Genomic DNA, 22983 nt, shown 5'->3' with positions numbered 1-22983 from the left:
GCAGTTTGTTGGCTGAAGAATAGCGCTTGGCTTTACCTGACACCAATTAAAACAGCAGGCTGCAAAATGAGCCCTGTGGAGCTGGGAAAGGTATGTTAGGAACAAAGTCGACGGAAAACAGCACCACTGCACATAGTAGCAATTCTTGCTCTGTTGTCCTCGTCCCTTAGCGCAGTTTCAACATGCAAACTTACCGCCGGTTCACCCGACAATACACTAGTACCAAGTTTTGTGAAATTTGCAGCAAATATCAACAGGACAGGAAGCACGGTGTACGCATATCTAGTGCATACTGAGCGGATAGCTTCCTGCCTCATCATATCTTGGCCCCTCTATGTTTCTTACTGATCATTACCCAGCACCTTGGCCCTATTTATGCCATTGCCATGTGCTGCAAATCACCAAACACATTTTGTACTCTTGCCCTCCTAGATTGTTTTGGCCCATTAAGTTGTTTCATCCAAATTGACAAGCTTTTAGAAAACATTCCTGCAATAGCCAACTTGCTCTTGTTCTTCACGACATACACCTTGATTGCAATATCCCCAACGATGCTTTTTTTCTTGGCTGTGAAAAAGCATATGATTCGCTTATTTATGCATGGCTTTTTTTTGTCGTGCTTTAACTTGTAGCCAATAGCTCTAAACTGGATCCAGGCCAGCCATCGGCAGATTTCCCTTGTCAATTCTTAAGTATCCTGCCTTTTCCTGCAATATTGGATGTCCCCAAAGGCAATGCCTTTGAGCCTCAGCTTTTTACTGCCTACATTATGGCTTTCCCTTCAGTGTTTTGTTACATGCCTTCACTGATGGCTATATTAAGGGGTCGGCCATCTTGCAATAAATACCCATGTTTTAGTTCTCCAAAACAACATATTGCATGCTCTAGAATGGCCTATTTGCTAATGTTACTAAGAATGCACTCATTTTTTTTTTATTGTCAGCAAAACTATATTTTGCCTACTTATAAGGTCTTACCGAGAAATGTATACTCACTGTATACTGGTTCAAACACTCAGCCATTCACATGGCTCGCAATGTAGCATGGTCTCACCTCATAATGCTTATACGCCCACCTATAAGGATATTTACACCATAACATGTACTTAGTATCGCCGTCTTTCAAGTTAATTGCGTTCAGATCCCCTGTGTGACATCACCTTGGACGTTATAATGGAACATGGCACAAACCAAACTTAACTAAAATCCTAGAATGAGTTCAGACCTGAGCCCTTGTTTTATTTTCTCAGACTATTGTTGAAGCTCCAGTTTCACAGCACCAAAGGTGAATCTTCAAATTTCTTCATGTCGTGCAGAAACTGCAGGGTTTTTTTTTCACTCTTTACTGTCACATAACCAACTAATCTGTTGTGACTCATGTTTCCTTCTGCACTAGCCGCACTAGTACTGTTGTGCCTAGTTAGCTCATGCCACTGCATTTCAATATTGATTTTTGTTTTTGCCACTAAAGGCTGGAATGGCCTTCCACCTCACAAGGCTTACTAACCTCTTGTCCCTTGAGCTAGTCACTGCAGAAATGCACGCAATAAATGATGATGCTCGTCCACTAATTGAAGTAATTCCCTCAAGGCAGAGAATATTTGTAATAAGCGAGTAATCACCCACTGACATCCACCAAAGTTCAACCATAAGGCCACAAAGAAGAGCTACAAAGCTTTCCTTTGTAGCCGTATGGCTGTGCTTGGATTCTAATGGTTGATTACTTTTACACAAAGCTGACCACTGAAGTATTGTCATTTAGTACTGTTTAGGTATGATAAATATTAAAATAAATTGTTATAATGAAGTGCTTAGTCACTTGCTCAGCTCGGCTAGCCAATGCAATGTTCTCTTACGCGTAAGAACTTTCCTCACAATCTATTTCAAGTAATATTGGGGCAGATTTACACAATAGTTCTGTCGGACGGCATACAGTTGCATTTAAGCTAACCTGCACACTGCGCACAAGCTAGGTCTAGCCAACTGAACCTGTGCACTGAAAAGCTAAGCATGCATTATTGTGCCTATCTGTGTCAGATTTTTCTTGGTTTCTCTCTCTTATCGTCTCTTCAGCTAAGCAACGCACCGCCTTCATAACATGGCTCAGTGAGAATGCTACGAATGCATGTTTATTGTGTGACCTCTATATATTCAGGATAGTGTTAACAGGGCCGTTGGTTCATCTTAAACACAAAACCGTCAACTTCAAGTTGCAGCAAAGAGACACCAGTAAAGACAAAACTCATCACTGCTTTTCTGTTTTCTTTCGACATTCTTCGGGCTAACTTCAAATTGGTCTTTTTCAAGTTTCTGATTCCTATCCATGTCTCAATTAATTTCTTTCTTTGAATACCAGACTGGCAGAGAAATAGATATATTTTGTTGAAAATGTTGATAGTCGGCAACTAATAGCACACTCTAAAATTCAACACATGTTGAGCGGTATAAACATCAGTTAACAGTAAGCAATGCTCACTTTTGCTAGCTAGATTGGGAACTGGTCACCTTTACATTCAATCAGTCTACATTTTACTATTGAGTGAAAACTCTTAAACATTGCTTTAAAGTTGTATCAGAGAACATACTTAAATGGCTCAATTTTTATTTCATTTTATTGTGCAACATCATAGACCTCATACTGGAAATCCAAGTTTACAAATTCTGCTTCAGATGTTGGTGTTTGCTCGAGATAACCAGGTTATAGGGTCATTGTATCCTGTTTCCCTGACTGTACAAAGTATTCTTTCTCAGCCTAAGCCAGGAGCCATTGCAATGTAAACCCTCCAAATTGGTTCTTGCATTTCCTCTACCTGTAATCCACTTTACTGGCTCCCACATCTCATTATGTTTATAGTAATAGAAAGACATGTGTAGACTTTTATGCAATACAAAGGCACCCACTTTGTTTTCCACTCGCAGCGACATTTGAGAATGCTTTGGAGTTGCACAGAGTATATGCCAGCTTATTTTGTACATGGCAACAATGACATGGCCTTCAGCAGAACTTTCCATACTTGTTTTCAATGCTGTAGTCTGACTTGTGCAACGGCAATATCAGCTCATGAAGGAATGCTAAAGGACTACCTGATGGCCCGCTGTCACTGTGGAGAACAAAGCCTTGCACTACAGCCAAGTGATAACATGTCTAAGCCCCTTTGCAGCCACACAGTGCTATTTCTATTTTGGCTTTAATAATGGACTGAAAAACAACAAAAATAAGTCACTATTTTTGCATTGTCACTGTTCTGTAAAATGCAGAACTGCTTTAATTACAACTGATTTTACCTGTTCCAAACAGCTGGAAAAGTCATAATTTCTCATGTGAATTTGCATTTGTGTTTGACAGCAGTGTGTTAAAATGTGAATTTTTAATGCATACACAATTCAGACACACACAACTTATATATTGATTAGATAAGCATGTCTTTTGCATTAACAGTCAGCTGACTGTAGGTAGATGGGGGGGGGGGGGGGGGTTGTTTACATATTAAAGTGACAAGAACTGTGCAAATGCTTAGGAAAGGCTGCAAGTTCAATTATTTTTTTGATCGTACAACACCTTTCCGCCTCACGTCCGCCTGGCGGCCGAAAACTGTCGGCCCGCTCGCGAAGCGAGCCTGGCGGAAGCTGCTTAAAAACGATCGTACGACGGCCCTAAAGCATTTAGCTACATCTGCACAGAAAAATAGATCCAAAATACAATTTGTATGTATAGATATCGATAAACCAAATTGCATTCAGTCTTGGATTATATATTAAGGTGCACTTCTGATAATTCAAACAAAAATATCAGGTCCCTTGAAGTTTGAATTACCAATAGTCTACTTGTGTAATTTGCACAGTTTTTTCTTTAAATTAGGGTTTCAAAGTAAGGGTGTACAAATTACGCGAAAATTTTCTAAACACGTCCTATAAAAACTCTACAAAGGTCATAACGCACAATATACACTATACACTGCCGCCTATACGCAGACCCCTCATCTCGCACCCCTCGCTGGCAAACAAAAAAGTTGACTCCAAATATAAGACGCATACCCCCTCCCGCCCCGACCTATGTTATGTAGTTTCCCACGGGATGTCATGACGGCCCGTGCGCAGCTCAAACCACAATAAACGCATAACCATACAATTGCGAAACCAGCATTGAAAGGCAGAGGAGGTAATGGGAGATAAAAAACGGCGCCCTCGCGTGCGGCTCAGCTGACTGGCGGAAAACCAAACAGCAAACAGTTCAGTAGTTTCGGATTTGGGTATGCGCGCAACCGTTCGTACAGGAAAGCGACTGCCAGAGCGAGCATGCCTGGTGGACGGCGCACAATTCGTGCCCTCGCCACTTTTGCAACCGCACACGGCGACGCGGTCGCGCCGATCTTCCCAAGCCTGCCTTGCGCGCACCCGAGTACATGCTGGTGGTCTGGCGCTGCAGAGACCGTAAATTATGCAAGTAAATATATTTTTTTTAACGATTCAGGTAAAAGGTTGGGGTGTGCAAATTATGAGAGTAAATAGGGTAGTTTTCTTTTTTTTTTACTGTATGAATTCTTGTACTATTTCTGTATTTCATTACTGAACACAATGCCATTTCTGTGTGGGGTACAGGTCCAGTCAAGCTGAATTTGTGTGGCTTTTTGTCTGTTCTCCTACCATCTGTATATGTTTATTGTTTTGGTTTAATATCCCAAAGCGACTCAGGCTATGAGGGACACTGTAGTGGAGGGCTACGAATAATTGCGACCACCTGGGGTTCTTTAAATGCACTAACATTACATAGTAAACGGGCCTCTAGCATTTCGCCTCCACCAAAAATGCGACCACTGTGGCTGGGATCGAACCCGCGCCTTTTGCGTCAGCAGCCGAGCACCATAACCACTGAGCCACTGCAGCTGCATGCCATCTGTATATGTATAGATGCGAAGAAACAAGTGAACTGAAATTGAAAATTGAATTTATGTACTGGCTTTCACAAAAATATATGTCAGTTGTTAGTTTGTATCCACCTGTGTGTGCTGCCATTTCAGTTCTTGGTCAAGCCCAGTAATGCCTCTGTAATACAGCTAGTGCAAGATGAGCACACACACACTACAGAGCTTTGATGAAAAATAACGTTAATATCAAACTTGCACACAATAAGCCCTTCTAAAGCAGCCAGTGCCATATGTGTAAGAGCAAGAAAACTAATCACAAAGCAACAAAACTGCAAAGTTCATGTGCCTAACACTGCAGATCAAGACCTTTCTGTAGCCATACACAACTTCGACATGAACTGCCAGCCTGACAGTTGTATCAGATGTACCAATGTAGTAAAACGTGCTTGGGTTATGAGCCTAAGTGTGAAAAAAAAAAATTGCATATAGAGTTCAATCATTGTTTTTACAGTAGAGGCAATGGTAGTGGAAAAGAGAAAAAAAAATTAAAAAGCAAATGATACTAAATTTGAGTACTATGATAACTAAACTAGTCAGTAGAACATTGAAAAAAAGAAAGAAAAAGGATGAGCTTACCTTGTCACAAATGTGCTCATATATAAGGCCATCAGATCCAACTTTAAGTACTGAAAAACCATCAGTCCACCTGGGGGTGCAAAAAATAAAAATCCGCACATCCTTTTCTTCAATATTCACAGCCATTTTTTTTGTTCATATTCGTATTCAATTTGTATTAGAAAATTTTAATATTCACACGCCTCCGTTAACAATATTTTGAAAAGAGTTCGATACAGCCAATAATTCCTTATATTCGTGTTCATTATACTGAGGCTACACCGTACAAAGGTCTGAACTTTGGAATGAGACCACCAAAGGAAGCTTTGCAAGCCATCCAGAAAATAATACAAAAAAGAGGCAGTCAGTTTCATTATCCAAAACCAAAAATAGGCCTTCATCACAAAATATGTTCTCTCAAGCAGACATGTGCACACAGCAAGGCAGAAAGAGCCAGTAAGATAGCATCGTAATGATGTATGACTCGGAGCATCCATCACATGAGTTGTACACACAGCTAAACATGCCTCGAAAGAGTACAATGTTAGATGGGATATGCACAGCCTATATAAGGTGAACCTGTGCAATTTTCATAGCATGCATTTTTTTTTTTTTGAAGTACAGCTCTCGTCCCATGTGCTCTAAGAAGGTGCCCAAGCGTGAGTCTCGTCCCATGTGCTCTAAGAAGGTGCCCAAGCGTGAGTTAAGTTATGCAGATCTACTGTACGCAATCATCTAATTTATCAAGCTGTAGTTTGTTCAGTTGAAGTAGCCATCAGTTTTCAAACGAATACCAAAAACACACTTTCTCATTGCTTTCTTTCACAGGCCCCATGTGAAATCAATGTGCATTTGAAGGAACTAATGTATGCCATCACAGATCAATTATCACAGAATTCACAGGGAATTTGGCCCAAGTTACCGACAAGGAGCCACTACTTTTGGCCCATTACAGCCAAAGCTTGGCTTTTTAATTCACAATAATATAGGGGCAACCCCAAATTACACAAGTGTGCCAACAGTTGGGTTGTTTCATCAACATAACTTGCACCATGGTCGGCTTAACTCTTTATTCCCATTGTAAGCGGAAGAATGGATAGCTCTTGACTCAGGTGAGCCAAAGACAAAGAAAAGCTAAGTGAAAGGCAGGGGACTCACTCAGCCTCCTGGGAAATCATCTTCTGCCATTCCCAGATACGAAACTTCCAGAACATGAATAGGGCACGTAAGCCTGAGATGCCCACAATGCGCCAGCGTACGCGCACGGTGCTGTCCTCCTTGTGGGTGGTCATCTTGAGCACTTCCATGCGGACGTGTGCATACCGCAGGTGCCCCAGGATGCGCACCAATGCCATCTGCTGCACATAGCCTGTGATGCCCCTGGTTGGCAAAAGCATGCAATCAGCCTGGAGCAGTTAACAGGCTAGCTAGCAGCAAGTTGATTTGGTTACCAGCCATGACAGCAAAAAAGATGGAAGTTAATGTGACTAGCACAACATTCTGGAGCCTTTACAGCCTCCTTGCTTTCCAATGAGGCAAAAAAAAAGAAGAAAATCTCAGCTATAAACTAAAAAATGTAAGCTGCTGTACAAACTGTTTCATGCATTGTTTCAGAGAACCTTGCATGGGAATTCATCTGAGCTGTAGCCTTGCAATAAAGCACCTATCAAAGTCAAATTAAACTAAAAAAGTTACTAAATGTTAACATGTATTGTTAGGTGCAAAAGTGATGCATACCATGTGTGGCTGTATGGTTCACTGCACTTTCAATACCATTTGGCATTTCTGCCATGGAGAACCCCAAATCGAAACGAACAAACTAACATGCCTCTATATAAAAACGGTCACCTCCGTGCCCCTCTCGACAAAAAAACTAAAGAGGGACACCCAAAAAGGAATAAAAAATAAAATGTTCCAGCCTGTGCCACATGCCTGTCTCGGCAGCAGACACTGCTGCAAAGTGGGGCAAATATAGTCTAAACAAAGCTTGCGTGGGTATACACAACTTCAGCTCCAGACAGTACAGTCATCAGCAAAAGTTTACAAGGTGTGTGTTGCATGCTAAGGAATAAGGAATAAGTTTATTGAAGCACTGTGTAGCAACCCAGTTGCCTGGTATTAATAAAAGCCAATGCAGCATGCAAGAGAGCTCGTACAGGTATTTCAGGTGATTGGCTTATGTGACTGTGACGAAATATTTTTTCCCCACACCCACATTTCAGGAACTTAGTTGTCAACTATATCCAACTTTGTTTGAATAAGCTGAAATTAGAGCATTAAACTGCCCATATGCAAAATATCTAGAATATATAAAGCTTACGGTTTGGGATCCACCTACTGCTCGAGATAAAGATAAGTTGAAGAGGATGCAAAACGTCGCCTCTCGTTTTGTGCCGGGCACACGTGGGTCTCAGTTCAGTGCATCGCGTACGAAACAAGCACTCAACTGGGAATTGCTCGTCATGCGCCGAATGAATTTACGTTTCAAGCTTTTTCATTCTATTTATTATTCAACTATTCGTGTTGAACAAGAAAAGTATTTGCAACCGCCTTACTACAAATCTAAGTGTGTTGACCATGATTTTAAGGTTCGGGAAATTGCTACAAAAAATGAATTGTTTACGATGTATTTCTTTCCTAAAACCATTAGCGAATGGAATAGGCTGCCGAGTGATGTTGTGGGTGCTGCATCAAATGATGCTTTCTTTTCTATGCTATAAATGTATGTGCATGTCTAGCACTTTACAATTCTTTTGTCTTTTTCTGGTGTTTGTACTTTTTACTCTGCCTAGGAGCAAAGATGCGATAATTTGTGTAGTTTATGTAATTCTTAATGTGCTCCACCCTCCCACCCCCCTGCAATGCCTTGGCGCTATGGGTTCTTTGATAAATAAATAAATAAAACAAGTTAAATACTTCAGGTGGTTTGAAATTAAAAAAAAATAAACCTGAATTTGAAGAAAAGAAGCTGTCTTCAAAGATGACAGCTGAAATGTGGGTAAACTTTGTCAATTTCTAAAACAGTGAGTTCTACACCCAATACTCCCAAAGGGTTGTTTCCAAGTGCTTCGTTTCTCGAATGATGACTACATATTAGAGGCACAGGTCCAACTTATGTTCCACAGAGCACATTGCAGCGATGGTTTCCATTACTGTAGCTTTTCTGTGGGGTTGTTCATGTGCCATTCATTGTTCACTTCAAGATTTTACCAGAGCTACAGAGTCTACACTATATCTGCACTAGATCCAATCATGCATGAGTAGCTTCATCAACTCTTCCATTTGCAGAGGTGCCCACATGAATAGGAATCCATTACAATGCAACCAGATGGTCTTGTCAGCCCGCACAGCCAAACTTTTCACCTTATCCAATGATGTAATGGCCTTTAGGAAAGAAATAATCATTTCATACAGCTTCTTTTCATACGCTCTGTTCCTGACTGTCATGCAAAACTGGTAGCATTACATAAAAGTCAGAAACATGAAGCGTTCACCACTGAGTAATCATGCATCACACATAAAAACTATTTGACTGGACATAAATGTAGGCCTGATGCTTTCCAATAGACTCACAGAGCTCCAAAACCGGCTACATTACATGGCAAACTTGCAAATACCTGGGTATAGCCTCCTATATTTTACCTGCCTGGTCATCGGCACCAAGATCAATGGATGCTAACCCTCGTACTTTTCGTCAAGGCTTCGAGCGCAGCTTCTCGACGATCGCCAAAAGTAGGCATGCGGCAATAAATAGGGCACTCGCCACGATGAGATGCTGGTATCAGAGAATACCTAAAACCTCGTCATCACCTGGTTTACCGCAGTGAGCCTAGTTTTGCCGCTCGCCGTAATGTGGCACTCGCATCGCAGAAAACCCGCATCGGGCAGAGAGTTTGAAATACACGTGAACCACCAGCACGCGCCCATTGGCAAGTAGTGAAATCTCGGGATCTCCTCGCACTCTGCCCGCAAGAGGAGCTAATTGCCCTGATTCTGCTTGAATGGCCGCTTTTCAGCAGATGCCTAGGCATGAAAAATATAGGAGATTATGACCTGGAACAGTGCAGCATTCACAAATGCAGTGCCAGCATGTGCACAAGAAGTTTGCCATTGGCTACTTTCAGATGCACGCCATTACTTTCCTTGCACTAAGGTGGGAGGTCTTGTCCTTGAGACCTTCTGCTGCACATTTCTGCCATGCTATTACCCTAATGTGCAGTCCTTAATATTACTTTTAACCTGTTCCTGCTCTGAGCTCATATGCTTTCAAGGGTGCCACGACACACTATGCACAAATAGTGGGCCACAGCCAGTAAATGCTTGGCAATGACCCATTGCACCAGGAAAGGGTGACACAAGAAAAGGACAATAGACACATGCTCATGGGTGTGGCTTCATGCACAGTTCAGCTAAGCCATTTCCGTTTGCTGTTCCTTAATAGCCAGAACTCCCTGTGCTGCAACACTGGGATGGAAGACCGGGCTTGTTCACTAAGATGGATGACAGGGCTAGTTGGTAGTTCACCTTTTATGGAACAGTGCAGAAAAGAATGCAATAATACAAGCAACAATGACAAGAACCAAGTTTTCGAAAATGTAGAAGCTGATATGGCCATAACTCAGGGCCAGCAGAAACCCAAGTCTAATGGTTAAGAGCTAATTACATATGTATTATATTTTAGTTCATGAGCTTGTTACAGTGAACATGATCTACTTGTTTTCTGATGCCTAGCACTGCGGAAACTACAATCCTGATAGACCATTTTTTTTAACTGTGAAACCTGACATTGCAGTAGGTATTTAATGAAACACCCAGAATATATAAAAAGAAAACCTAGCACCTATGTCAACTGAACCCAAGGATATAAACCACAATTGTCTAGCTGGTGAACTGCCTAAACAAATTAAAGAAGACGGTACTTTGCACCAATGTGGCCAAAGCTGTGCAATGGCTTTGTGAGTCCCAATAGACAGGGTCTTGGATGAGCAAACATTCTCAATCATAAACTCAAAACATAACAATTAGAAGCTTCCTACTGTCTTCCAGCCGCCCATTTAATGAATGTCATCCTAGTTAGACTGTTGTGCCTTACACAGCACAGACTGGGTAATATAACTTTTCAGACTTTTATCCATACCAAAGTTAATAAATGTCATCCTACTATCATGAGGAATAGTCTTTGAGCAAAATGGCTCGAGTCATATATATTAGCCATGTGTTATCTATACAAGTGCACAGTAAAAACAAGCTACATAAATTTTTGCTTCCAAATCTGCAGCCACTGACCAACTCTGACCTCTGTACTATATCACAACCTATTAAATATGATCTTTCTGCAACAAAATTTTGCTTCTAATGTGTTTTCTTGCCATTGTACACCCACCCATTCACCTCTTTTTCTCTGCAACCTCATGACATATCATTTACTGCTAGAAGCCATGCAGTCACCTTGTACTTAAATGAAAAGAGGCTCGCAAGCTTGAGAGAACAGCTGCGCACATGCATGTAAATGTACAGCACAGGGGGTGATCCTCTCACCTTGTCGTTACGCCACGAATGTTGTTTCTGAAGACAATGTTCTTGTTGTATAACCCGTAGTGGTGGGGCTCTGTGAAAAACCGGGGCAAATGTTCAGCCAGGACGCGTGATATCCGTTGTAGCTGCTGCTCCGTGGCCCGACCAGGGTCTGGCAGCTGCTCACTCCCGGAGTTTTTCAGGGCGACCGATGTGCCCGCAAACTGCAGTACCTCTCGCTCATAGTCCGATAGTGCCATCTCTGCTGCCACTCGCCGTTCCACATCGAAACAGTATACCTGGCAATATACACGAGAAGATGGACAAAGAATGTTCGTCAAATATGAGCAACAGTTTTTGTGCATGCTGATTGAATTCCTAAGATAAAAACATGACCCACTGCAGGTTGGTGATTGAGTTAATGTCACAAGCCTTTCACTAGCTTCCATGCTTGCACCAAACTTATCTGATTGAAAAATTAAAAAAAAGAAAATGGGTTCCAGCTTATTATAATGTTTTTAAATAATGCAGCCAACCAAAATATACATGCCTCCAAAAAATTTATCCACATTGGTTTGTCTGGCTTAGCATTTAATTTGAAATAATTGAATGCCAAACAAAACATTCAGACAAAATTATGCAGCTTGAAATCTCCAATATTGCAACATTAACGCATTCTTAATTCTAGAGTATATACCTGTACAGAACTTGCAATCCTGACCGGTTCTATGCCATCCTTTTGCTTTTCGGCATTCTGAACTCCAGAGACCTTAGACCTTTGACAGTTTTCCAGATGTTGGAAGTGCAAGGAAGCTGCACACATTGGTAGTTGTCACTGCGCACTGCCCTATGCATTCTATTACACACTACAGTTATCGCGTTTAATAAGAGCTTCAGCCCTGCTAGAAGTTGCTTAATATCATGTTTCACAGAAATTATAACGTGGAGATTAGGAATGCACACTGGCAAATATAAATGAAAACCAGTCACTCTTGTATGAGAAGAAGGTGAGGACAGGCAGACTGAGCCAAAGTGTTTTAAAAACTACTAGCATAAAACAATCCAAAACCACCTTGTTGACAATTCCTCAAAATCCCGTAGGTCCAATATCATTAATATAATATGCAGGTGGAATGAGTGAAAAACACAGTGACTACTGCAACTAAATTTCTAATGTCCTTAACATGACCATAATAAAAGGAGTCTGACACAAAATAAACATTGGGAGTGGGTGTTGCAATGAACTTCAAGGTAACTATTACAGCCTGTTTAGTTAAAATAAGGCTCTTACTGATTTTCCCAGCCATCTGTTAAGTGAAACTGAGTAATCTCAGCATGTGATGTGATTGGTTAGTTGTATCCACCGAACACCTAATATAAATGCCTCTAATTCCAGCTAACCTGCCTCATTTGCCAACAATCAAAGTAGTCTCATCACAAACAACAAGCAGACTTCAAAATCTTATTAAAAACTTCACGCCCATGTCTGTCATGGGTGTGAACCCAACCAGAAAAAACCAAACTGCAACACCTCTGCTGAAATTGAGCTGCAGTTGCATGGCATTCGTATGCAGATATGCACATGCCTCTGTAAGGCATGCTGAAATACGAGCTCTGAAAGACTGGCCATTTGTCTATACCTACATTGGGCTCATAGATAGTTTTAAGAGATGTCCCACTGTGGCAATTGGCTTTTCATCAGTTGGCTGCATGTTCACTTTCACACCATGCAGACAATGCAGTGGCAAATATGAACACTTGTCCTGCCATAGCTGCATGGCTAAAAGCAATACACTCTGCATGGTACCTTAACCTAAAAACCTGATAAAATTCTTTCATGAACTGACTTGTGCAAATTGGACAAAAATGCACAGCTACAACTGCTGTAAGCATTGTGCTGATAGAACAAGGAACTACTGATGAGATTTTTTCACTCCTATCAGCTTCAGGTCTCCATCTCGAAATTCTGTTGTATCCTGTAATGGTTCATTGGTTAGGCAAATGATGGCACGCTCCACGAGCTACAAGCAGCGAGACACTTTCAGCTGAGGTGTTAAGCAGCCGCATTGCCTGGCAATTCTTGGCGTATTACCTTTACCCACAAGTGGCTGTCTGAATTTTATTACTGGGGAAATAGGGCTTATGACTACTTTTGTAAGTGGTAAAATAAAAGAACTTTAACTGAAGTCATGATACCCAAGACCATTTCAGAAAGCCTTGTGTGTGGTACAAGCAACTGTGAACTTTTATTTATTGTTCATCCTGACACCCTTAGAGCAACTTACAGAGCAACTTACAGACACAAACAGGCTGAATTTGTACAAAAAACAACTGCAGTCATTGTTAAGATACAAAGGCTAAACACTCACTTTGTAGGGGTAGGCATCCAAGTATCCAGACAAAACTGTCGTGGGAACCCTGCAAACTACGCCTGAGGATTTCGTCTCATCATCTCCACTGCGCAGCTCGAAAAATGTGAATGGGGCCTGCTCTTCTTGCCTGACCAGTTCTGGGGCAACAGAATCATTTGTAATGATCTCGGGCTGTGGTCTTGTAGCGGGAAGGCATATGCTGGAACTCCGACACGTGCTCTGCACGGACGTGCCTGCCACGATGTGCGGCAAAACGGCAGCATGCCTCGCAAGGGCCTGCAAAAGACAAGCAAAGGTTCAAAAGACCACAGTCAGCAACAGCACCAAGCCAGCTTATTACATCTGTGAGATATGCTGCAACATTCAGTTGCAGCATACACAACAGAATAGTGATGAGATAAAAGAGCTAGGACTGGGGCTAGTTTGCAAGTTAGCGCTTGCAAACTGGGCTAGGACTAGGAGGGAGGCACACACAAACATTCTGGACAGAGCACTACTATCAGCTGTTTGTTTCTGGATTAGGACATAGGATGACAGGCAGAAATCATCACATGTGCAGACAAAGGGTGAAACTGCAGTTCAGCCTTTTCTCTGCACATGATGTTAAGTCTATTTCTGCATATAATCCTATGATCAATTCCAAAAATCAGTGAAAATGCAGGCTGAACTGCAGTTTCATAGAAGAGGTGAAGCTGCATTTTTACCTTTCCTCTACACATGATGTGACATCAATTTGTGCACACAAACCCACGTTCTATTCCAAAGATAAAAAAGTTAGTAGCACTTCGTCAGAAAAAAAGGTGGCCGCAGCAGAAATCCAGAAGCAGTCATAGGGCTATGCATCTCTGGTCCACATGATAATGGCAGCAATGAGACTGTTAATGAACTATCAAAGAAGCCAGAACATGACATTTTTGTGGTGCTTGCACACTGCCTTGCATTGAAGGTGGCTTCAAATGTACTGAATGTCCTCAATGCAGTGGAAAAACATATTTTAACAAGTCATGGCTCTAAGCAGGTGATGACAGTCTGTGAGCAGTGAGCACTGCACTACCAGACACTTGACACTTGGAAAGAATATAAAGCAGCCCAGTCTGATGTCACGGAGTAGTGCCACGAAACACAAAAACCAGATTACTTAATCCAACAATCTCATTATGTCACTGTGCCCCTGGCTTCCAAACTTTGTTAATTTTCTCTTCTGATCAAGTGTAACTTGACCTCAATAGCCAGCTAAGAGGGCAAGCATGTCAAGGATACCGACCTTTTTCAGTTAAAAATGAGATTTTGAAAAATTAATTCAGCCTTTGTTGCCTTTCAGTTTAAACCAAAAATCTAATCACTAGTTATATTAAGATTTCACTGCACAAAATTTTAACAAGTGCCCACCACATAAAAGCAAAGTTGCAGCCAGCCACTGGTTTAGCAGAGGCTATTTTATCACAAAGCAGAGATCACTACAAAACTTGGTTTCAAAGACTTTTGGCTTCTTTGAGTACAACAGATGTACAGCACACAAAGCATTTAAATGTGAAATTCCAACTTAAGCACAAAGCACTCATGATAATTACGACACCTACGACTTAATGAATGTACCTAGTGTATACACGTGGTGTTCAGCACTGATTTAGCTTAAGTTTTAATGGACTGGGCTGAAGCTTTGCAAGTTGTGTGCAAAAAAAAGAATGACTTAACTTTCTCCAGTCTGTCTAAAATACTGGGGCCGTATTCTATGAGCACCTCACTTAAGGAATCATTTGACCACCATCTGGCCACCTTCTTTTGGGAACAAATATAATTGGAGAAGTTGACAGTTTCTGAGGCAAACTATTCACAATGTGTGACTCCTACACACAGGTTCATGAGCTTCACTGCACTGCAAGCACAAACGAAAAGCTACAAGCCCAATCCAGCAGCATGCAAGCACTAAATTTTGCCTGTCAAGAGAGAGAATTTCAAGAACAGAAGAGTCATTGTTTAGAGTATTCCACATGCTGCTAACAAACAGAGCTTGGTTACGTTCACTTCTAGTAACTATTTACAGGCTTCAACATGCTCATGTGAAGCTAATTTGTATGCTGAACTGATGTGAGGTTTGTGAAACACTGTCAATGCATCCTTCCCAGTGACAAACTTAAACCATGACTACGTACTTAGTGAGCCGAAGAAAAAGATTTTGAAATTCATCCACTTCTAATGCTTTTGAGTCATGCAGACTGAAGAGAACCACGCAACTTTGTTGCAAGTTTTCAAGGATGGAAGTGCCGTTAAAAAGTCTGATGGGTGTTATCGCCATTTTATATCTCATCGCACATCGATCAGATTCACAAAGTTCATATTTTCATTTTGAACTGGCAACTTACTCTTTTATTCATTCATTTTGCGCACAACAGCTGACTGAAACCGCCTTCCACAATACGTGTCAATTACAGATCCTGTTCTTTTTCGCAATTCACTGTCGCCTTTACTGTAGTACGTTACTTTAGCTAAGAGCCATATTGCCATATTTCAGTTTGTATTGTTTGGTTTCCTGCTTTTCACACTTCTGCACTAGAACCACCTTCCACAAGACGTCCAGTCAATTACAGACCCTGTTCTTTATTAGAATTCACCATGTCACCTCTTCTGTAGTAACCTATTTTAGATTACCATCATATTTTAGTTTGTATTTTGTTTTGCTTCGTGCTTTTCATGTTTATGTATTTGTTTGCCTGCCTATTAGATTAGCATCATATTTGTTTGCTGTTGTGCTTTTTATGCTTCTGTGTTTTTGCCACCACTCCCCCCTGTAATGCTTTATGCGGCTGAGGGTAAACAAAATGAAATTAAAATGCAGCTTGCAAGCACATGTTTGAGACTCATGGTGCAAGCCGCACTGCTTTCCAATCAGGCATCACCACACAGCGACATAAATCTCAGACTGTGATACGTAAATATGTAATCTCTAAATATATATGCAAGACTATCTTGTGGGCCACATCAAAATCTCGAAAACCACATTCTGTAATACGGCTGTTCAAAAACTTAATAAAATCTCGCAGTTTCGCCCACTATAAAATGCGCGGCCAGAGCATAATACTGCCCTCTCCAGCACTCACTACCCCCGCAATAAATATTGTGGGAATCTATCAAACAAGCTCCACACAAATGAAGGCTACCTTACTGCACGTTTGTGTATGCCACATTATGCCCAAGTCATTATGGCAGAACATAAATAGTCCGCAGGCTTCAAATAAAACAGAACTAGTACTATACCTCTTGCATCGAGGACAAGTGAAGTGGAAACCAAGCAAGGCCATTCAAAGGGCATCACTAGCATTTACCAGCAGTGGATATTGAATTCCACATTAAAACCTTCCCCGCTCGACTGGCCAACTTGCTATCGACTGCACTAGAGTAACAGGGTGTTATAAAGACAATTTGCTTCACGCTTAATGTTTCCTTAAACAGCGACCAGTTTGAAAGCAGGCGGAACAAAACTGAGCTTCACTACAGATCCCTACGGCCACCGCTGCGTTGACTAGATCAGTTTAATAACAGTAATTCAAATAAATAAAAGGCGCGTGCTGCCCTTTTAACCTAGCTATCCTAGCCGAACCGGTATGGATGGTATTCACGCCACGGTAACTTGCTCAGTGCCGCTAACATTAGCTAGACAGGCAGTCAGTTAAATATTAAAATAAGTACTCCACAAGCATTGCGCTCGAATCGATGAAACACTTTTTTAAAGGACGCGGTTATAATTCTTTGGCGGCAGGTGACGTCTTGACTGCACATTGAATGAATTGCATTGGGCAGGGGTGACGGTGTCAGTCGACTAGCGCAGCGATACTAAAGCTAGCGCATCTGCAAAGGCTACAGAAGCGTACAGCGTGAACGAATCATAGAAATACACCACAATAAAGCAGGAATCACCTTCGTGCCTTGGCTAGAGGTTAGGGTTACATAGCAATTGCATGGCGTTGTGGCGCTCAGGGTCAGGAGACCGGTATGGGACCTGATGTTGCCAGTCTTCACAGTCCCCAGAGCGCTGTTGATGGAGCCCTTAAGCGCCCTAAAGCAGACGGCCATATCCCGCACGAGAGCACAATTCAGTGAAATACTGAGAAAAGTTAGTGAGTTCTTAAATATACACCGAAAGTACACACATGCCCGAAGACCTAGCGCTGCAGGAAAAATAGCTACTGCTGCTGAAGGCCAATGTTGGCTGGTTGTCTCAAAAACTGGCTAACATCAACAAATCTCTAGAGATAAAAATACTATGAAGTGAACAAAAAACAAATGACCAAATAATGATTTGTTATTGTAATTTACAACTACGTTTTTTATTAAAAACTCATTACTTATTGAGACCATAACGGTTTATCGCGTAGCCAACGTAGCTGGAAAGCCGACGCAGTAGCGGCGCTGTCGTTCATGGTAGGTTTATGCTCCTTGAGGAGCCCATGTGCGCGAAGAATGGCTTGGTACGTAAAGGCCTTCTCTCAAATAAAGTTATTTTCCGGTTTCGCCGTCCACAATGCTTCGACGACACAAACTTTCACGCCGTGCTTGGCCGTCGCATGTAACATCCAGTGCCGCTACAAGACTTCTACGACCATCAAGAGGCGAAAAACGTATCCTTTCCACTGGTGGGCACCGCGGAAGCGAAAAGTGCGAGATCAGGAGCACATCCTGCCTGAAAACTACGCTTTTCTCCAGGAGTTGGCCCAAAAGAAGTATCTGCAGCCAGGCGAAAGCCCGCTGAGGGAGGAACCGTGGCCTGTGGCGACTTGGACGCCCGAATCGCGCAGGACGGGAGTGATTGGACGCAAGATCGGCATCTACCCGATGTGGACAAACACGGGCAGACGGCTGCTCACTACGCTTATACAGGTGCTGGACAACCATGTAATTGACTACATTCCTCCTGAACAATACGCCAAGACACGGTTTGGCTACCGGGACAAGGGCCGCGGCTGCTTGGTGGTGGGCGCCGGCAGTGCTGATCCCATGAACTTCAAGGCACCCTACCTGAAGCTTTTCGAGAAGTCCGGCGTCATGCCCAAGAAGAAGCTCACGCGCTTCCTGATTACGCCGGACGCGGCGATTCCACCGGGTACACCGCTGACGGCAGCGCATTTTCGGCCGGGAGACTACGTGAATGTGTACGGCAAGACCCGAGGCCATGGTTTTCAGGGGGTCATGAAGCGGTGGGGCATGAAAGGTGGCCCAGCGACACATGGCACCACCAAGGCCCACCGGCGGTTGGGTGCCATCGGTGGGCCCCGTGGCATTATCCAAAAGGGGAAGCGGATGCCGGGACATATGGGCCAGGAGCGGAGGCTGGTAGTGGGCCTCCGCGTATGGCGCATCAACACGCTACACAACGTGCTTTTCGTGCAAGGGCCCGCCGTGCCAGGCCATACACTGGCGCTAGTGAAAGTGTACGACTCGACGCACGCCAAAAGGGCCCATTCACCCGAAGACCCGCCGCCGTTCCCCACCTACTATCCGGATCCAGAGCGGCCACTCCCCGAGGAGATGTACGACAAGGAGCTGCAACCATTCGAGGCACCTTCGATAACGTTCGAGGACGAGGAGGTGCAAGTCAAGAAGAAAGCCAAGGTCAAGGCCAAGACAAAGGGCCGAAAGTAGTCATACATATGTTTACTGGCACTCAAGTGTATGCTCTGAGCATGGATTTGTTGTAGAATAAACCAATGATCACACCATGATCATGTGCAGTACAGTAATGGTTTGTTTTGGACTAGTTTGTTATAATTGTATAGGATTATGAAGATGGTGCAAAAGAGAATGGGTACAAAGAAGGCACATAAAATGACAGGACCAGCACCACTCACAATTGAACTTTATTCGCATATGCCTGCCCATATTATAATACAACTGAGCAATATCACAGGTGCCCTTCGACAAGAAAAATAATGCACTATGAGACCACAAAATCTTGAATCACTGCTGATGGACTACCAAGAAGTCAACAACAGAAAGCACTACAATCAAGACAGAAAAAGCAAATTGGGACTACGTCCCATGACTTTTCAAGTGTAGCAAAACAAAATGCAACACTAAAAATGCGAATTCAACTACTCAAAAAACGTATACACTTGTCCAAAGCAAAAAAAAAATGCTGAAAATAGCCACTCCTACATGAATTAAAAATGTGTGAATGAAAGATGACCAACAAGTAAGTGGAAAAAGAAAGCTAAGATGAAAATTTAAAACCCAAAGGAACCCTATTAGAGAACCATCTCCATGTCAATGAAACGAAAAGAAGCAAAAGCATCGGAAATGGTTAAAGAGTAGAAAATTACCAGCAAGAATGTGGAAGAAGGGCACATGAAATTCATAAACCTACAGGGTTCCTTCGAGAAAAGCGGTCTCCACATTATTCAGCATTAAGGACAGCCTGCTTACCCATTTGTCTCCAGCTTTCTTGATAAAATAAGCTTTAACTCTCTCTCTCGCTCAGTTATGTCTTTTCTGCTCTTTAAAATTTAAAGTTTTTTATAATTCCAGTCAGCATCCTTTTCAGGTTTTGCCATTGCAAAACCTGCAACAAAAAAAACCCCTCCTGATGGTTGCACGCACATCACCTGTATTCACAGCTATAGCCCTAAAATGAGGCCAAGAGGCCATTGTAAGGTTATTTATAATAGCCACACCTCATCACATCCTTTTGCTGGAGGGAAAATATGTATCTGTGATTGGTGGTCGCTAGAGGGGTGTGTTCATTATACTATATTGATCACTGAAACCTGAATGTAACAAAATTGGCTTTTAATAATTTTATGCACCATTAATTGGTTTGATAGCAGGGGGCGGCAGAAGGTTAGATGGGCGGATGAGATTAAGAAGTTTGCAGGCAAAGGGTGGATGCAGCTGGCAAAGGATAGGGTTAATTGGAGAGACATGGGAGAGGCCTTTGCCCTGCAGTGGGTGTAGTAGGGCTGATGATGATGATGATGATGAATTTTATGCACATACTTACTGTAGATATTGGAGGTGATAGCAGAGGTTAAAATGTTTGCCTGATGTACTACCTTAAACTAAACTAAATAGTAGACATCCCAGATGCAACTGATCAGTGCAATGTGCTGAAATCACAAGAATGTACATTTATTCAATAGTGAGAAGGTGCAGATGGTGGAGGGCTAAAAGATTCTGCATTGTGCCATACAACTCATAACAGGTGTTTTGAGTTGTGCATCTCAACTGACGGCACAGAATTTTGGGTACATAGAAAGGCAGTTCAATGTAGGAGAAACATTCATACTGCATAATAAAACAATTAGAATTTATCAGAGAGACAGCTAGTTTGTGCTAGGAAGCTAAATTGACACAAGACTAATAACTGACCTAAACACTTTTGCAAGTTCGTCCATGCAAATATATAATTATTGTTAAAATGTTTTCTGTGAGGAGATGCAGTGATAAGGGCAAATAGAGTTTTGCCCAAATTGAGTTTTATATTAGTGCACCCCAATTACAGAGTTGAAGCTGATATTTTGTAGCTGTGATAAGTTCCGACAAATGATAAAATATAGAAATGGGCAGTGTCACCTATACTACCCTCTCCGACTGCTTTAGGAAATATCAGTCACATAAGCTGTTAAGTTCTTGAAAAAAGTTCTGCTTAGAAAAGCCGCAATTTGGCACACGTTGCAGGTAACCTGGTACCCCAATGCAAGTGCCACTTACATATGGTTAAAGGCATGCCCCGAAATGAAGTACTTTTTAGCGTCTGCAAATATAGGCTAGGAAATAAATTGCAGTCCCATTCAAAAATGATGAAAGCGAAATCCACTTGATTCCCCTTCGCTTTGTGAACCACTTCTCAAATGCATGGCTCTTGCCTATTCATTTCAGACAGGTAGAAGTGTCAAGCAGATGAAATTCATGTCACACTTAATGCTTGCATAAAGACCACTAGCAATGCCCCAACATGATGTGTTCACTTCGTGCTTGTGAATTGAGTGAATCTAGTGTCATAAGTGCGGCATGTTTGATTGTGCAATACGTAGAAAAAAGGAATGCAATATTTTTTGAACAAAAAAAGGCAGCTGTGAAGCTATACAATAGCAAGGCTATACAATATACTTGCCGGCAGATACTTCTTTCCAGCCTGTTTTTAGTGGCAGAGATGCCATTTTGGCACATTGAGCACGACCTCTGTAGGGGCTGGAATGAACAGTAAGGCTGCACATTGAGATGTTGCTTCTACGGGGTGCAATCTAGCAGGATTTTTTCAAGTGTACCTAATGAACAATAAGGAAATTTATTGACAAGTGATGTGTATTCTGGCAAGATTATGGCAAAATACAACAAAATTAAAACTACAAAAAATTCTGAATTTTCACAAGTATTTAGATGCATCAGATGACATCTGAAATGAAGGGCGTTGGTAAGTTTATTTGGTTTGTACAGTAGGCTGCGACTTGTTGAGTACCTTCAGTTCAGCATTTCCCAACAGTTGGGCAAGAAAGCTAGAGTAGCAAACAGAGAACTAGTGCGATTCCTTAAGCAAGGAGCTCGAACTGTAGCACCAGGCATATATAGCCAAGATTTTTTATTTTTAAGTGAGGGCCCCGAGACAGTTTATTGCAATGGTGGGGAGGAGAGAGAGGGGGGGGGGGGGGGGGGGGGGGGCAGGGCTCCCTTGTATTTACTTGTGCAACACTGCAGTGGTCACAGGTGTACAGTAAACATAGTAGGCTGCAAAAGTTTACAGAGCACATGGGAGCTGCTAAAAAACAATTTCTGTGCAGCAAACACATGTGTCAAAGAAGTCAAAGGTGCAATCTATCTTATGTGCCACGACTGCCTCTTTCCATCTTCCAGTTCCTGTCTGTGTGGCCAGGCCATCAGAAATTAATATTTCACTGCAGTTGCAGTACCAGTGGCACTTGGTGAAAATACCAGCATCGTGTGTGAGAAGCCTCCACCTTCTAGAAGCGCCACCCAGCAGCACCTCCACCTACTCGACACAAGGCTTCCACCCACTAGAAGCCCATGCAGCAGCGGAACGAAAAAGCATTGGCAAAATTGAATTCAATTCAAAGACGCAGTGGGAAGGCCAGCTGCCCTCCAGAAGCACCACCCATTCTCTCTCCAGGAAAATTCTGAAGCACGTTTGAAGCCTTGGCTTCAAAGTAATCATCGAGGGTAAATCTAACTGCTGTCACAGCTTTCTCACATCAGACCATGATCATCCTGCCAATTTTTTTTCTTCACAGAGCCAGTGCTCTGTAAGCTTTTGAAGCTACTTGCATAGACCCCACAAGTGTTCATAAAATACTGCAGCACGGCTCACATGGTTTATTAGCAAATGTAATGAGGAGGAAAACTTGACTCAAACAACATATGCAAATCATAAGCCGTTAATGCCAGTTATCACACTGTGCTTCTATAAGCACCAAAGGCCATGCACTTGAGCATTGTTACCAACTACAGTCAGCCTATTTTGGTTTGGTGAAATGGGTGAATATAAATTAAAAATGCTTTGTAAATATAAAATTTACGCCTTCAATTCACTTCGCAGATATGTACACTTTGTTTCTTTTCATTCATTTTAGAGAAAAATCACTAGTACTGAAAGCAATTAAAATAACCTCATGT

General features: G+C 42.2%; 2 protein-coding genes across 5 annotated transcripts in view; one reads left to right on the top strand and one right to left on the bottom strand.

Annotated features, from left to right (window-relative positions):
- The window catches only part of LOC144114664 (uncharacterized), a 36766-nt gene extending 19202 nt beyond the window's left edge, over nt 1–17564 (bottom strand). The window contains exons 1-6 of one of the 4 annotated variants that reach the window (XM_077648547.1): nt 16621–16775; nt 13363–13641; nt 11018–11292; nt 6638–6859; nt 5501–5570; nt 3535–4419 (exon numbers count right to left, since the gene is read on the bottom strand). In XM_077648547.1, coding sequence (XP_077504673.1) covers nt 4231–4419; nt 5501–5570; nt 6638–6859; nt 11018–11292; nt 13363–13641; nt 16621–16629 — 1044 coding nt within the window. In that variant the 5' untranslated portion in view covers nt 16630–16775 and the 3' untranslated portion in view covers nt 3535–4230. Of the gene's footprint in view, nt 1–3534; nt 4420–4933; nt 5043–5500; nt 5571–6637; nt 6860–11017; nt 11293–13362; nt 13642–16620; nt 16776–17280 lie in introns of those variants that run through there. The other 3 variants (XM_077648545.1, XM_077648548.1, XM_077648546.1) reach the window with 3 other exon arrangements.
- A 202-nt stretch (nt 17565–17766) lies between these two features.
- mRpL3 (mitochondrial ribosomal protein L3) lies at nt 17767–19082 on the top strand. Its single transcript, XM_077648544.1, has one exon. It carries the CDS (start codon nt 17782–17784, stop codon nt 19000–19002), a length of 1221 nt encoding a protein of 406 aa, XP_077504670.1. The 5' UTR covers nt 17767–17781; the 3' UTR covers nt 19003–19082.
- Nucleotides 19083–22983: the final 3901 nt, after the last annotated feature.

This window comes from Amblyomma americanum, chromosome 1, assembly GCF_052857255.1.
Source record: "Amblyomma americanum isolate KBUSLIRL-KWMA chromosome 1, ASM5285725v1, whole genome shotgun sequence".
Lineage (NCBI taxonomy): Eukaryota > Metazoa > Arthropoda > Arachnida > Ixodida > Ixodidae > Amblyomma > Amblyomma americanum.
This window is presented reverse-complemented; position numbering and strand designations above follow the sequence as displayed.

Excerpts from the sequence above, each read along its gene's own strand:
- mRpL3 (XM_077648544.1), top strand. The coding sequence starts at position 17,782 with ATGGTAGGTTTATGCTCCTTGAGGAGCCCATGTGCGCGAAGAATGGCT.